We start from the raw sequence: 17,868 nt of genomic DNA, 5'->3' as shown, positions 1-17,868 counted from the left end.
TATAGCAATTTTTTAAAAATTAACCGGCGAAGTGTTGAAGAAAAAAAATATTTAATTTTCTTTGTAAATAATTTTTTTATCAATAAATTATTTAATTTAATTTATTTTTCATTCTAGTATTGCAAAAAGACAAATTTATGACAATTTTTAAATAAATTAAAAAAATTTTTTTAATAATAAATTGATGAATTTTTTATCAATAAATTAATTAATTTAATTTATTTTTTATTCTAGTATTGCAAAAATATAAATTTATGACAATTTTTAAATAAATTGATTAAAAAAAATTTTTTAATAATAATTAAGTGATTTTTTTATTAATAAAATAATGAATTTTTTTAATTTAAAATCCTAGAGTTTTAAAAATAAAAATTAATGGCAATTTTTTATAAATTAAAAATAGAATTTATTTATTAACTTTTAATAAAATGATTTTTTTTCCAACGAATTTATTTTATTTAAAATTATATTCTTAAAAATAAAAATTAATAATAAAAAAAATTATCAATTTATTAACTGCCTTTTAAAAAGTAAAAAATCAACCGACAAAGCAAAAGAAAAAAAATAAAGTGGATTTTTTTTTAAATTTATGACTAAAATCTAAAATTTTAAAGTTTCATCTGAAGAAGTTTAAATAAAACTCAAGAATCTAGTACCTGTTTCTCTAGTGCCTCTTAAGTAACTTTTGATCTCAAAGAAATATTAAAACCGAGATAAGCGCGCTCGTAATAAATATTAAATTACATTACAAAAATAAATTAAATATAAATCTTATATCAAAAGTCGGGAATGAGTTCAGTAGCATTGTGATGATTAGACATGCAACCGGGAAGGTGGTTGGCGGTAACGCTCCTCGCGCTTTCGATCTTGCACGCTAAAATAAGGGTAACTTTTTCAAAAACAACGCGAGTGTTGAAGGGAGTGAGGCTTCCCGCGGGCTACATGGAGATAGTGCAGGAAGACACGTGCTCTGACGGGGTGATCCGCTTGAATTGCAGGTCTCTGCACGCGTTCGTCTTCGTCCTGGAGGCGGAGTACCAGCGCGACAAAAGTCACAGCTGCTCCGAAATAAACAAAGTAAGAAGAGCCGCGAGGTTCCGCGAGTTCAGGCCGCGGATGCGCGAGGACTTTAAGGTGAAATTAAGGGGGAATTATATCAAGGACGAAGAGGATCCATCCCGGATCGATCTTAGGACACTTTTTAATCACAGGTAGGTTTTTACACTCTTTTATTACACATTTAACACATTTAACTTAATATAACACATTTAACTGTTAATAAATGATTTTTGAATATCATAAGATTAATAAATATTTATTAACAGTTAATAAATTATTTATTAAATACAATTTATTAAATGTTAATAAATATTTGTTAACAGTTAATAAATATTTATTAACAGTTAATAAATAATTTATTAAGTACAATTTGTAAACTGTTAATAAATATTTATTAATGGTTAATAAATATTTGTTAACTGTTAAAAAATATTTATTTAAAATACAAAAAGGAAAAATAGCAATTTTATAAATCGTATTTAATAAATAATTTGTAAACTGTTAATAAATATTTATTAATGGTTAATTAATATTTTTTAACTATTAACAAATATTTATTTAAAATACAAAGCAAAAATAGCAATTTTCTTTTGACACTTTTTATAACTTTATAGCTGGAATACATGATAATAATTCAATTCACTAAATAAATTAACGTTTTTAATATTTAAAAATATAAAAGATAATTATGAGTTGTGGTAGAATTGGGTATTTTACAATAAACGTTGTTATAATGTAATATAATTAATGCAAATAATTTATAAAGATGATTTTTGTTTATAAGCAATCTTCATATTCAAATTCACTCAACAAAATATTTATTAACTGTTAATAAATATTTTTTAACTAATAATAAATATTTTTTAACTAATAATAAATACTTATTAACTAGTGCGGCAGGATGGCCGAGCGGGTTAAGTCATTATATCGTTAATTCGTTCGTACATCATGCCGTGAGGCTAGGGTTCGAGCCCCGACGGTTATTCGAATAGTTCCAAACCAACCGTCGGGGGTCGCTCCGGTAGCCGACTTGTACTGGCATGGGTTTTCTCTGTGGTTTCCCCATCGCCACTATTCCAACAGCCATTCGAAAGAGGTGAGGAATAGGGTAAATAAATACAGTACAGGAAGCACAAGTCGGTCCACAGCCGCAAGAGATACGCAGAGATTATAAGAAGTTGAAAGAGCAGGTTGCGATGTCTAGGTGCAAAATTTGAAAGGCAGAAACTTTGAACGCAGTGAAAATTTGAAAGAAATTCGAACACAGTGAAATAGAGAGAGGCAGTAGAATTGTGATGAAAAAATTTTAAAAGGCAGTTCTTACTGCTGTACAATGTAACAAATCTATCTATCTACTTATTAACTATTAATAAATGTACTTTCCTCCCAAATAAATATTGATTGAACGTTAAAAAATATTTATTAAAATTTAATAAATTAAATAATTGTCTTCAAATAAATTAAATTGTTAATAGTTAATAAATTTTTCTATCAGTGTAGCTTCTTTTATGAATCTATGGATGCAACGAGTCTTTGAACTCGATTTTCGGGCACCAAAACGTCGGATTAAATTAAAACTTTGCACACTTATCAAAGACCGATGACAATACAGTTATTTTATAAGTTGGTCCCGATCCTGGTCAGGATCTTCAGGATTTCTGGGGTTTTATATCCGAAGCGGTAGTGTCTTGCGCCGAGCACTTACGCGTGTCCTAACACACATGCTGAGCTTACTGTTATTCTTTGAAACAAGCTTATGACTGGCAGGATCAACTAGGGACCTTTCCTACGTTTTACAATTTTTTTTAATTATTCTTTGAAAAAGTAAAACACACGCTTCTACGGTCAATCGAAATAAAAAGTATAAAATAAATAATTGTTTTAAAAAATTAAAAAGACGGTTTAGTAAAAAAGCAAAATAAAAAGTAGAAAATAATTTTTAATGAGTTTAAAATAAGAGTGATTGAGAAAAAAATTTATTTTATTGTAAAAAAGCCGGGGTACTTGATGTCAATTGTTGGAAATATTTTATTGACAGATATTGAGTCATTATTAAAATATCTTAAAAAGCACTCCCACGCTTTTTTACAATAAAATTAAATTTTTGTTTATTTTTAGCTCATTAAAAATTATTTTATACTATTTAGTAAAGCGGGTTTGTTAACTTTGTAAACTATTATTTTTTTTTGTTATGATGTGTTGAGTAAAAGGCGAGTAATGGAGGTATGGTATTGAGTTTCTTGAGAATTGTAAAGGACAAGATTAATGTGAGCATTTCGAAAGAAGACTAGAAAATGTTGACCGCAAAAAATAAATTTGATACTTCTGGTTAATTAGAAGAGAAAATACATGTTTTTAGTTTTTATTTGGTCGAGTTAAAAATTTTGTGGTGAAGTTTGCTTGCTTACTAAAAATATGTTATCAAAAAAATTTGCTAACTCACTATTATTGTTTAATTTATAAAAATTCTGTTTAGAAGTTTTATTTTAATTTTATCAAAAATAGAATAAAGAAAGAAATTTTAAATTTCATAACTTTAAATAAAATTAAAAAAATTTTGTTTTAAATGTAAATTTATTGCCTCTTTATTAAACAAAAAAAGTGACATTGAAACTAAATAATTACCAAAAATTAATTGACTTTATATTTTATCAAGAACTAATAAAAAATAATATTTTAAAGGAGATTAAATTTGCTCTATTAATAATAATAAATCAAAAGTATCGAGATTTAATTGTGTGAAAAATTAAAGGCTGATAAATTTATTGGAGAAATATAATAAAAAATTGAGAGGTTCAGCAGAACTTTTAAGTGATTTATTAAAGACATTTAATGACCAAGTATTAAAAAAAAAAATTTATACTTCAAAGTTTTAAAAGAATATTTTTAACTTCCCGCTAAGGGGCCGTTCATAAATTATGTAAGGCGTTTAGGGGGGGGGGGTTGTTGATTGAATATTATAACTTCTTACTATAGGTAGAGGGGGCAGAGAATCTAAAATTACGTAAGATTTGAAATTGAAAATTCTACCACTTTCGCACTAAAAAATGGCTTTATTGAATAGCACCATCTGTACTTCATCTCTTTAACTCGATATTGAATCTTATATATATATATATATATATATATATATATATATATATATATATATATATATATATATATATATATATATATTAGATATATTCCATCACTTTATCCTCTTTAACAAGCGCAAACTTTAGATATCCCACTTCCTAAAGACCAAACAAATGCTAATTTTTGTCCTTTATTAGTTCAATTATCTCTAAACATTGAGATTCCTAGCCATCCAGATTTTATTTTCACATCGTATGACTTTTATTGTCCTATGGTTCAATTGCAATTAATTGCGCGTACATGTCCAACGTGTGGATTGTACTTCGCATCAAATAAAAATATGAAAATCCATCGTTAGTCAGTTCACAAGTATCAGTGTGCTCGAACTGAGAGTGTATAACCGATTAAATTATTGCGTCGTCGAGCTGGACAGAGCCTGTGTCTTACATCACACAATAATGATACTCATGATGTATAATGGTACGACAATGAAGATATTGATATCGAAAAATTGAAAGATTCTCAAGAAGATCAAAAAGAATCAGTCATTTCGGTAATTGAATCAATATCAGACTGGTTAGTCAGCCCGTGGGTAAATAATAATTAGAGTTTTGATTTATTATCTATTTCTTTCAACACCTTAGGTTTTACTGAACTAATTCTGGTCAAAACTGTGATAGGTTTATAAGATTAATATTATTACAGTTAGTTAAAAATATTTATAGTAGTAAGATTGCAATAAAGAATATTTTCAGAATAAATGGAGTTATATTTTATCAATATATCCTTTTCTTATCTTTTCTTATATCCGGTCAAAATCGGTTGATTCGTTCGAGAGATATCGTGAACGAAAGAAAACCGAAAAAAGTGTTTTTTCGGAGTTACTTCGAAATTTTTAGTTTGACCAATTGAAACTTAAAAATTCTTTATGAGGCTTAAGAAACTGCGTAGAATGCCGCCAACCGCGTAGAAATCATTTCATTCATTCAAAAGTTATTGCGGTTTGAAAATTCAAAAAATAGTGTTCTATGAAACTTCTATCAGACTTTTAAGCTTAAAGAGCTCAAAAGCATAGAAAAGGTATCTTTTTGAGCTCGAAGAGCTCAAAAAAAGCGGCCAAGTATTAACGGAATTAGCGGGAAGTTGAAGGGATGGCCTTTAGGGTCAACCGTTTTCCTAATTTTTTTTCTTCATATAATTAATTAATATTTTTTATAAAAATAAAAATAAAATTTATTTAAATTTAAGTTGTAAAATTAAAATTTTAAATATAAAACTTCTATTTTACAAAATTCAAATAATAAAATTTATTAATATTGACATTGGATGTGTGAAGAGTAATAAATCGAAAAAAATCTAACATAAATAGTAATATGGTGAAAGATGTCGAGAGCAGTGATCGCAGATGTGCATCATTCGGAATAAAAAGGAGGGTCGGGAAAAATCATCGCCAGAATCGACAGAATAAGTACACAGAGAGAAAGAAAAAAGAGATGGAAAGGAACAAAGAAAAGTCCCCGGATCACGTGTTAGCTCTCAGCTCGATCCACGGGATTATCACTAGACTTCAAATCGTGGCATCTGCTATGATATTAATATAGCTTTCTCACCTTTTCCCATTTCATAAAAAGAAAATAAAAATTTTTCCTACTTGATGAATTCTTTCATATATATAGATATCGATATAAATTATAAAATTTTTTGTTATAAAAAACAGAACTCTAGAGAGAGGAAATTTATCTGATAAAAAAGTTTAATTAAAAGTATGATGAATAATTTTAATGGAAGACAAAGAAAATTATTAATCTACCCTTTGCGAATTAAAATGTTAAAAAATAAACTTTCAGTCGCTGATTCTATTGGCTTCAATGTATGTTCATTTTATCTGTGTATGTATGTGTGTGTTAAAACAACGTCCTTTACTATTGGTGCCTAACCCGTAGGCAAGCGAATGGAGTAATTGCATTTGGGTACGCAACTTTTTGCATTCCCCTTTTGTAGAACATATTCTCTGGTATTTCTCTGGCTTACACCTTTTCTCTTTGCGGTATATCTCTATACACGACTCGATTCTAGTGATTAAAAGTTAACAAACTATTGTTATGGTAGTTTTTAATTGTTATTACTTTTTTTTTAATAAAAAAAAGTCGTTGAATTAATTTAATTCAATGAAAAACGTCAAAGAAAATAACTGCAATTAAATTTTTACAATTTTTTTTCTTTTAATTAAATTTTGTGAATGAAATTAAGATACAAAAAAAAATTGTAATTAAATTTTCATAATTTTCCTTTTCATTCAAAATTATAAATAAAATTTTTAAGATAGAAAAAAAAAATTATTAATGTAACTAACTAAAATAATTATTAATTTTATTAATTAAAATTGGGAGTTAAATTTTTAATCATTTCTTTTTAATATAAAAATTATAAGCAAAAGTTTTTTTTGTTAAACAGATGCAGCGGGCGCTATCACTGCCGAGTGACCATCAACGAAGACCATCCAGGCGCGACAAAGTGGCAGCCGGCTAACCTGCGGCTTAAGTACGCATGTATACCCGGTAAGGCCTGTAACTATTATTACACCAATTAAACTAACTATGTGACCAATAAACAGCAACAATACCCCGCAACAAATATCCTAAAGCAGCTTACCCTGTGTCCACATTTCCCACAATCGAAAATCAGGCGGCGACAAATCAAATTAAACCTAATGTCCAGATTAGTATCATGTTAAACAGCTGGCTATATAACAAAAATAAGGCTTATAATTATTATTTACACAAGTTTTGAAAATTTACACTTAAAATAAAAAAAAATTTATTCAACTAAAAAAATTATTAAATAGTTAAAATTAAATAAAAATAAAGAAATTAAAAAAAAAATAATAAATAATTAAATTTAAATTGCAAATAAAAAATAAAATTAATTAATTAAAAAATAAGAAATTCAAATATCAGTATCAATAACAATTTTAGCAACCCTTTGTATAACTTAATCATAATAACTACTTTAAAATTTTAATTGAATTGAGTGGAATTTATTTGAATTTGAATGGCTATTTTAAAAGCCAGAAGCGAGATGAACCTGCCCGGTGGAATGGAGAGTGAATCAATGGCAAACAATAAAAAAAAATAAAAATCAGAATTAAAAAGAGAAGCGAGGTGGATTTTTTTGTTGTGTTGTTACTGTTATATAGAGTGTAGACCTGCAAGCTTATATTCATATATCTATATTTGATATCTCTATCTACATCTACATTTATAAATCGCAACCCCTAGATCTAGCTGACTCTTGTTCCCATCTGTTCATTCCCATCCGGGAGGCCGGGAGCGAACTGCAGGGGGTAAATCGGAATAAAAGTCGGCCAAGGGCGGATTCGCGAGCGGTTTTCACTGTATATTTTTTTAAACTGGAAATTAATTATTAATAATTTATAAATAATTGCTTGTTAAAAATGTAATTTTATTAAATAATTTTCAGAGAATGCGGTTAACAAATATTGCAACATGAAAGTGACGATTGACGACAATCAAGGCGGGTATGTTAAGTCTCCGGGTTATCCTCTGTATTATCCTGGACAGTTCGTTTGTAACTGGACTTTCCATACCGTTCCAGGTCACAGAGTTTCGCTGGTCTTCCATGACTTTAATATTCGCAGTAAGTTACTTTTTTATAAAATTATTAATTATTAATTAAATATTAACGCGCTTTTACACTCAAAGAGAAAAATTCTATCAATAATTATTAAGAAAATTTTCTTGACACAAAAACATAGTTAAAATAATTTTATAACTTTTTTTTTTAAATATCTATCAATAAAATATTTAAAAAAATTCATCAAGCTCCCACACTTTTTTTACAATAAAATAAATTTTTTTGTCAACCGTTCTATTTTTATTTTAAACAATAATTCATATTGTAATTAACTTTATTCACTTGCAAATGAATCCCCAGGTCCTGAACCGAACGGAAGCTGCCTTGACAGCGTTAGGATTCGTGAGAACGGTAGAATTTTATTTGACTCCTGCGGAACGAGAGCTGGAGTTAAAATAATCTCCCATTCTAACAAGATAACAGTCGATCTCATCTCTTCGTCACGTGTCTATCCAGGAAGGGGATTTTTGCTTCACTACGAAGGTACAGAGATCTATTTTTCGTCTAAAAAATTTTTCCAGAAGAATTCTGGAACCAGGAAAATTTTTTTATGAGTTTTATGGTTTCGATTTAACTAAAAAAAATTTAATTGAGAAATTTTTGATCTTTATAAATTATTCCAGCAATAAGGAGTTGCCCGGAGACCACAGCCCCTAAAGGAAGCTACGTCACCAACGATACCCTTGACTCTAGAACCTTCAAGTGTTTCTCGGGGACGATATTCCCGGATACGAAGGAGCCCAAAAGGACTCTTGATTGTCGAAATGGGCGCTGGAACGAGAGTATCGACAGACTGCCAACTTGCGTCGGTAATTATTCATTTAATTTATTAAATATAATAAACATAAACAAAAAAAAAAAAAACAAGAAAGTAAATTTTACGATTTTTATGTCATGGTTTGTCTAATTACCCCGCAGAAAAAAAAATATATTTATTATCTATATATTATTAAGAGAATAAGAAAAATTTTGTACCCAGGATAAGCATATGATAAAATCGGTTTTTTTTAGTGAAATTTAGTGCCATTGCAAAGGTCTTGATTTGAATTTGTGCCTTTTCAAGATTTCATAACATGTTCACCAATAGTCAATTTATGATGATAAGTATTTAGGCTGAATTCGAAAATTCTCTATCTCTAGATACATAATTATGAAATGACCTTGTATCTTGTGAACTATTGACATTTTTAAAGATATAAGCTCACCCTGACATTACACTCATCAAGACCTTTCGTTTGAGTACCCACATCAATTTTTCATATATTTCATATAATTATATATATGTATATATGAAAAATATATCAAAATGCATGTGGGTACTCAAATGAAAGCTTTTGATGAGTGTAACATTGCACGGAGAAAAAAATATTGTTAGAATAAGGATACGTATCGTTATTCTGACTATACGCCGTATAGTCATTTTTTTTAGAGATATACGCTTTATAGCCAATTCAGCTATACAGCGTATCATCAAAATGACGATCCATATCATTATTTTAGCGTTACATTTAGTTAATTCAACTATACAGATCCTCACGTTAACGAAACAATTGCCTGTTTTGACGAAACTACATATATTTACAAGAGCTATTCTCTGCATGCTTTTAAGTCAAACAAATGAATCCTTAAATCAGAAATCCGGATTGTTATTTTAAGGAAACGTCGTTTGAGGATACGTTGGATAGTCATTTTAACAATATTTTTTTTTCCGTGTGGGATGAGCTTATATTTTTAATAAAAAATTTTAATTAATAAAGAATATAATTTATAAAAAAATAAAGAATTTTAACAAAAGTCATTATTTAATAAAGCAAAATTTTATTTATTTATAGTTCACAAGTCACGGCAGTCACATAGTGACTGCAAGGTTGCTAGTTATTAATAATAATTATTATTTTTATTTACTAAATTTAAACTGATCCTTATTTTAAAATGATACTGATAATTTTTTTAACAAATAAATTATAGTAAGAAAAATTTATTAAAAAAATTCTATATTTAAAAGCTCTAAAAAATTACAAGCGAATTTTTTTGTAAACAATTTTCCTATACATAATTTATTTTCAAAGAAAAATAAAAAAATTGTCATGTCTGCTAATTTCAGTCATATTTTTAAAAATAATGTATTTAATTAAATGTAAGCTAGTAGTTATTTTTGCATATATATTTTTTTCCGCGGGGTTTGTTCTATCTGTACTGTCTATTGAAGTCGTCAGTCGTCAATACCACTGTCTAAAGCTCTTTGACCCAATTCAATACCTCTCACCAGACATTTCGGAGCGAAATAGGTCACCAGAATTCGAATAGACCCGATAATCGACTCGCGCTTTTCGTGCCAGACATTCGCATTCTATTCGCGGTATTGTGTCGAGTTTTGGGCTCAAGTGTCCGAAATTACGGCCCTGAAATTCTCGTAGGGAATCCCCGGACCTTCAGAGTACTAGAACAGGGCAAGAAGTACACTTTACACGTACTCACTCTGTATATAAAAATATACAATATATATTATCTATACATTAGTTGGTGGGGATAGAGGGAAGATTCAGTGGGGTAGAGTGCGAGTATACTTTCTTCACGACGCCAGTTAGCTCCGATACTACGACACGTGTACTCAACTCATCTCGCAAATATTCTCGATTTTTGCTCAAGGTTAGTCTAACCAACTCTCAAGCATTTATTCCCCAAATACATAAATTACACTTTAATTATCTCCTAACTTCTAAGCCACGTTTCCATTTAAATAATTATTATTATTAGTATAATTATTATTTAGGATGGAAGTTTATTTCTAATTGCCAAATAAATTCCAAGGTAGCCGTCCTTACAAAACCACTTTGATTTTGCTCTTTTTTCATTCCGTTAAACTCGCTGCCAAAACTATAAATATAAACATATATATTACTCCACGTGTCACGTGCTTACAAATTTCTTAACTTTAAATTACCAGTTTGTTTATTTTTTTTCTTCTTTTGATAATGGTAATTACTGAAGATAATTTTAATGAAAGTTTGAAACAACTTTCTAAATAATTTTAAAAATAATAGATAATTTTTTAGAGTAATTTATGGGTAAAGTATTGAGTGTTAGAAAATAATTATTTACTTTTATCTATTATTATTATGATTATTTTGTTTTAATTTTAATTATTTTAACATATTTATCAATGATATGAGTCAAAATTTTAGATTAATTTTAAATGATTTATTTTACGTGTTATAATAATGATAATAATAATAATAATAATTTTTATGTTTGAAATTTTTTATTATTAAATTTGTTAAAAATTAATTTTCAAAATGATTAATTTCAATTTTTTGTAATGAAAATTTGAAACTTATTATTATTATTATTATTATTATCTATAAAATGGTTGTTTATGGTTAAATTTGGTATCATTAGAAAGGTCTTGACTAGAATTTGTGCCTTTTCAAGATTTCATATCATTCTCACCAATAGTCAATTTATGATGATAAGTATTTAGGCTGCATTCGAAAATGCTCTATCTCTAGATACATAATTAAGAAATTACTTTATATCATGTGAACTATTGACATTTTTAAAGATATAAAAGATATAAGCTTATCCCGATGTTACACTCACCAAGACCTTTCATTTGAGTACACACATCAATTTTTCATATATTGTTATATATTATATATATGTATATATGAAAAATATATCAAAATGCATGTGGGTACTCAAATGAAAGCTTTTGTTGAGTGTAACATCGGAATGAGCTTATATCATTAAAAATATCAATAATTAAGAACTGACTTTGCGATCTTGTCAACTAATAATATTTTTGAAGATATAAGCTTATCTCGATATTACACTCATCGACACCTTTCATTTGAGTACCCACATCAATTTTTCATATATTGTCATATATTATATATATGTATATATGAAAATATATCAAAATTCATGTGGGTACTCAATTGAAAGCTCTCGATGAGTGTAACATCGGAATGAGCTTATATCTTTAAAAAATTCAATAGTTAAGAAAGTATCGTGCAATTTAACAAAAGTCATCATTTAATAAAGCAAAATTTTATTAATTTATAGTATACAAGTTATGGCAGTTATATGGTGACTGCAAGGTTACTAGTTATTATTATTGTAACATTTTGACTGATGATAATGATCAAAATTTTGAGCATAATAAATGTTTTTTTTTAGATTTTACAATTTTTTTCATTTTTCATAATAACAATAATAATAATAGTATTAGTTTATATATTTAAAATTATTTCATTTTAAATAATTTTTAAAATAAGAATCAGTTTTAATTTTTTAAATGAAAATGTTGAAGTAAATATAAGCCTTAATATTATTATTATTACTATTATTATTATTATTATTTCAAAAATTCAATTATTTATATTTAAATACAAAATTAAAAAAAAAACGCACTTACTCTTAAAAAAACTTACTAAAAAACAATAACAATATTCCATAATAAAAATATTTTCTCCAACTGTACTACAATATCAATGTCAAATAAAATCAAGTTACAAAATAACTCGGCAATCTAAACAGAAATAAATAAATTTCCATAAAAAAAAAATTTTTATTCAATTGATAAAAATGAATGAACATGACTCGAAACAACAGAAATCATTTATAGGCATAATTTATAGTAGGTTAAAAGTTTATCACTAATTAAGAACAAAAATAAAATAACATTATTCAATAATTCTCTGTTCGGATCACGCCACCGAGATTCCATTTCGGATAATTGTATTATATTGCAACGATAAATGTAAATTAAATATATAACTCGAATAAGATAGAAGAGCAGTCAAATGAACTTGAGCATTCGACTAGCGAGTTTCGCTCTTTATGTCCGTGCAATTTGCTTAACTTCCTGGTAATAATCGGTGAAATCATTTGAAACAGTCACGGTATTCGTGTTGAGACAAAGAGGTGATATTTTATTTTTTTAAATAGATAAAAATAAAAAAATCACATTTATGTGAGAGTAGTCTTGAACGTAACGAGCAGATCGGAGTTTAGTTAAGTTTAGCGGATAAAATTGCACATATAGTGGAACAGAACAAGGCGGGAAGAGACTTTGGACATTTATCTGACTGTAGAGTGTGCCTTGTGGTGATAAACAAAGACAGAGACTGAGAAAGAGAGTGAGAATCCGCGAGATTGTACAGTATCGTGAAAACGGTGTGAGAACGTGATGCTGACCGTGTTCAGCTGACAATTCCAAACCGAATTGTAAATGTCTTCGATAAATATTGATAAATTTTTTTCCGCTTTTTGGAGCTGCTTTTAAAATTTTTTAAAATGTTTTTTATTGCTATTTTTCATTTTTGTTGATTTTATTATTTATTAAATATTATTTGTGCGCTGAACCAAAGACATCATGATACGGATATTTGCAGACACGCTAAGAAACCTCATAAGTGAGTTAACTTTGGATGAGAATTCTCCTCTTTGTTCGCTCGATTTGTTTTTTTATCATTTGCTTGCCGAGTTTTTTTTTATTTAAGAGGCTTATTTGCATAAACAGAAATTACTTTTTTCATGCTAAGAGACCAATTGTAATCACATTTTTAAGCCATTGTTAATTATTTATTATTTTGCTGGAGACTGATGCAATAGTTTGTTAAATCCTTGATTTCTGCTTTATTGTAATATTTTATTATTTTACTTTGTATTAATAGTTGCGTAGGTGATATAATAATAATAATATTAATACATAATAATATATGTTGATAAGATTTTTGTAAGATTAGCGTTATCGGGGATCTTAATTTCAGTTTTGAGGACGTCAAACTCGGAATAACTTTTTTATTTGAAATTAAAAAGAAATTTAATTTTGAAAAAATTTATATTAAAAATTATTAAATGTATAAAACTATAAAACATATTAAAAAAAATATCTTTTTAATTTATTTTAAATATTATTGAAACACTAAAAATTTATTTTAAAAAAAATCAATAAGAGATTTATTTTGAACATTAAAATATTTTAAATATAAGTAAATATTTTATATATTTTTTCATATTTTAGCGTCAATTTGTGATTTATATTTTTTTAATGGTAGTCAAAATATTTATTTATTATTTAAAAAGAAAAAGTAAAATTTTATTGCTAAATTTTGATATTTAATTTTAATTAAGTTGATTAGATAAATAAACTCTATTTTGATTAAATTTCATTTTCGGATACAAAAAAAAATTAAAAGTTGACACAAAAAATGTTTTAATAATTTTAAATTATAATTTTTCGATTATTGAATTTTTATTCAAAATTTTAGCTTTAAATCTTTTTAATATTTAAAATTTGATTAAAAAATTGTCTTCAATTTTATTAAATTTAAAAATTCTATAAAACTCAAATTTTAACTTAAAAACTTTTAAAAAATAACTACAAAAACTGAGCGTAAAAAAAAATAAAAAAACAAGACATATCTATTAAACCACAGAACAAATAACAAACAGAAGCGTATTGTATGACTTGCGTGAGAATTAGTAGACAAGTCCCCAATCTACCTCCAAACGAATCCATTTTATATAATTAAGCCCTCTTCAGTGTTAGTCCGCCCGTCTTCGATACACTTGCTCATATCACTCTTATCATTCACTACATACTAATCTCTCCTCCATTCTGTCGCATTAAAAGAGACGCTCGGACAATCGACAGAAAGAGTAACAAAGAATTTGAATTTCCGGTCGGAAAGTAACTCGGTAAATACAGAGAATTATTTTTAAATGTTTCTATATACATATGCATATGCATATGTATATGTATATGTATGTACTATATATGACGCTGTGTTTTAAGTGAATTACGAGGGGAAGTCAACTGCGATAGCCTCATTCTGACCTCATGCTTCTTAGTTATTGTTATTATCATTATTACTAATGTTAATTTTATTGCATTACATGTAAGATTCTATTTAGTAGGGACTTTTAAAAATATTAACGCATGACAGCCACGTGGCTTTTTAAAATACTATTATTTCATAGAGCAAATAATATTGAATTGCATTATAATTTATTTTTTTTTAATTTATAATAATAAAATTATTATTATTGCTAGCAACCTTGCAATCACTATGTGACGGTCGTGATTGGTGAACTATAAATAAATAAAATTTTGCTTTATTAAATAATTTCTTTAGTTAAATTGCACTGTACTTTTTTTAATATTGATTTTTTTAAAGATATAAGCTTATCCCGGTGTTACACTGATCAAAAGCTTTCATTTGAGTACCCACATGAATTTTCATATATTTTTCATATATACATATATATAATATATATAAATATATGAAAAATTGATGTGGGTACTCAAATGAAAGGTCTTGATGAGTGTAACATCGGGATGAGCTTATATCTTTAAAAATGTCAATAGTTCACAAGATTCAAGGTCACTTCTTAATTATGTATCTAGAGATAGAGCATTTTCGAATGCTGCCTAAATACTTATCATCGTGAATTGACTATTCGTGAGAATGATATAAAATCATGAAAAAGCGCAACTCCAGGTCAAGACTTTTCCAACGATACCAAATTTAACCATAAAAACCCATTCTATCACATAAATACACTGGCCACAAAATTTTGCTTATTCTCTCTTAATAAGATAGATTAAAAAATTTACAAAGAATTTCTTTAAATGATAACTTTTTTTTAGAACAAAAATAATATCAAATTGCATTATAATTTACTTTTTTTTTTCTTAATTTATAATAATAATAACAGAAATATTAAAAATTTTATTATTAAAAAAATTTTTATAATTTTTTCTTTAAGAGCAAAAATATGGTCATTGACCATTTAATTATAATTATTAATTTATCAATTATTATACCAATTGACATAAATATGAAATATAAATTATTTCGTAATTTCTGATATAGTAATTATTTATTACCATTAACTGGCCAAGTTATTTAAACTTTAAAGAAAAAAAGATATTTAAAAATAAATTACGCTGAACATTAAAAAAAAATTTTTCTTATCTCGTATCTAATAACCGATTCATCAGCACTACATAAGTATAACGTTAATTTAAAAACTACTTAAACAGATAACGAAATAAATTATTATTAAATTTTTTAGTAACTTAAAACTGATAAAAAACTAATTTTCCAGCATCGTCGGCGGCAATTTTGAAAACGGAGTCGGACAGTAACCATTTATCGAGCCTATCAGACAGCAATATCCAGTCAACGGGGGTGAGAATCGGAAGAATCGAGAACGCAGTCGCCGTTGGAAGTAATTTTGATATGGCAGATCCAGCGCAATCAGCGATGAGCAAGAAGGGGGACTTTGTCATAGGTTAGTAGATTTTTTAAATTATTTTCATGCAAATGGAGCACCCTGGTCAGAGTTAGGTCGAGGGCTTTCTCCAAGCCTTCTTCAGAGAGGCGCTCGAGCTTCTGCCTGGCAAAATGGTTTATTTATTTAAATATACCGAAAGTTCATAGTTCAATGTGCCATGCGGCGTTCGAGTGACTCATTTGTAAACAGTTTAATCGATAAATCTACATTATTTATTCGCATTAATTAATTATTAATTTTTTTTTTGCAGATATGGTGGTGCCATCGATCCTGATTGTACTACTCTTTGTTGGCAACGCGGTTATTGTTTATATCATTTTTCAATACCGAAAGAGGTAAACGCTCTTTTTAATATATTTTATTATTTTTTTTTTTTAGTTAATTTTATTATGAAAATTAAATTAGCCGACATCTCAAAATTTTTATAATTTATTTTTAAAAAATTAAAAGAAAAAATTTTACATGTAGAAAATTTTAAAAATTATCCGTGCAATTTTTTTTAATATTTTTTTAGTTTTAGTTTAATAAATAAAAAATATAAAAAATTGTTGAACGTCGGATAATTTTAGTATCATATTAATTTTTAGTGTTATAATTTTTTTTATAGAATTTGTTAATAAAAGAAAAAATTATTTTAGTTCCAGATTAGGAAAATTGATTTTTTTTTAATTTAATTCTTTTTAAATATTAAAAATTTATTAATATGAATTAATTAATTAATTTTGAAAAATAAATTTTTTTATTACATAGGTTCAATTTAAAAGTAAAAATAAAAGGGATACTTGTTTAGTTTTTCATTAAATATTTTGAAAGATAAATTTTTAGAGTATCATCCTATTTTTTTTTTCTTAAAAAACTAATCAAATTAATAAAAAAAAAATGTCATAATATAATTATTTAAAAATTTTTTAATCATGTAAAAAAAAATTTTTTTTCAACTACGTTTAATTTTTGATGGTTTTTAATAAAAAAATTGTATAATACTCTAAAAATTTATGTTTGAAAAAATCAGCAAGAAAAGCGACAAGTATTTATTATTTTTAAATTTTAAACTGCAAAAAAAAAATATAAATATAAAATTTTATAAACTTGTAATAAATAATTCAAAATACAGCCTTAAGAAGAAGAAAAAAAAATTTACTTTAAAACAATTGTTTTCAAAAAAATTCTCTAATAATTGACTCTAAATTTCATATTAATTTTTACCACTTAAAAACCATGTAAAATTCCATTCCAATTTTAATAGCTAATAAAAATAAAAAAATTTTATGATCAGGAAAACGCCGGCAATCAACTCGGGAGAAGGAATGGCTCTGAGACCAGCGCAAGAAGTTCCACAAGTCTGATTACCCAACAACGCTGAAAAAACAAGACAACTATCCAATAAACATTAAAAATCCTCAACGACTTAAAAAAAAATAAAAAAACGAAGAGCCTAATGTAACTAACAGGAGAATTAAATAAACTCAAACAATAAATCCAAGCTTTGGATAAAAACCATAAAAAGTAGCTTACTATTTGAGCGACTTAAAAAAAAACTAGTTGATTTAATATTAACCGCGTGATATTGCGTCCATTTATTTAAACAAATAAAAACTGTCAAAGTTCGATACGTAATATAATTTTCCACAAAATTTTATAAACCCATAAATCACCTTATATTTTTTTTACTACTTAATGTAAAAACTGACAATTAAATTTGGGCTATTTTTTTTATGTAATCTATTTGTATTATAAAAAAAAACTATATAAATGTATTTCGAATAAGAA

General features: G+C 26.7%; 1 protein-coding gene across 1 annotated transcript; it reads left to right on the top strand.

Annotated features, from left to right (window-relative positions):
- Positions 1-640: 640 nt before the first annotated feature.
- Positions 641-17,509, top strand: LOC123261945. The gene is made up of 8 exons (XM_044723847.1): positions 641-1,211; positions 6,592-6,695; positions 7,618-7,794; positions 8,092-8,274; positions 8,415-8,600; positions 15,910-16,095; positions 16,349-16,433; positions 17,375-17,509. Exons 1-8 carry the CDS (start codon positions 820-822, stop codon positions 17,442-17,444), a joined length of 1,383 nt encoding a protein of 460 aa, XP_044579782.1. The 5' UTR covers positions 641-819; the 3' UTR covers positions 17,445-17,509.
- The last annotated feature ends 359 nt before the right edge of the window (positions 17,510-17,868 follow it).

The sequence above is a fragment of the Cotesia glomerata genome, linkage group LG3, assembly GCF_020080835.1.
Source record: "Cotesia glomerata isolate CgM1 linkage group LG3, MPM_Cglom_v2.3, whole genome shotgun sequence".
NCBI classification, from domain to species: Eukaryota; Metazoa; Arthropoda; class Insecta; order Hymenoptera; family Braconidae; genus Cotesia; species Cotesia glomerata.
The sequence above is the reverse complement of the archived record's forward strand: the minus strand, read 5'-3'. Positions and strand labels throughout refer to the sequence as shown.

Coding starts and splice junctions, on each gene's coding strand:
- LOC123261945 (XM_044723847.1), top strand. CDS start 820: ATGCAACCGGGAAGGTGGTTGGCGGTAACGCTCCTCGCGCTTTCGATC. Junction 8,275..8,414: donor ATTTTTGCTTCACTACGAAG/GTACAGAGATCT, acceptor AAATTATTCCAG/CAATAAGGAGTTGCCCGGAG. Junction 16,096..16,348: donor GAAGGGGGACTTTGTCATAG/GTTAGTAGATTT, acceptor TTTTTTTTGCAG/ATATGGTGGTGCCATCGATC.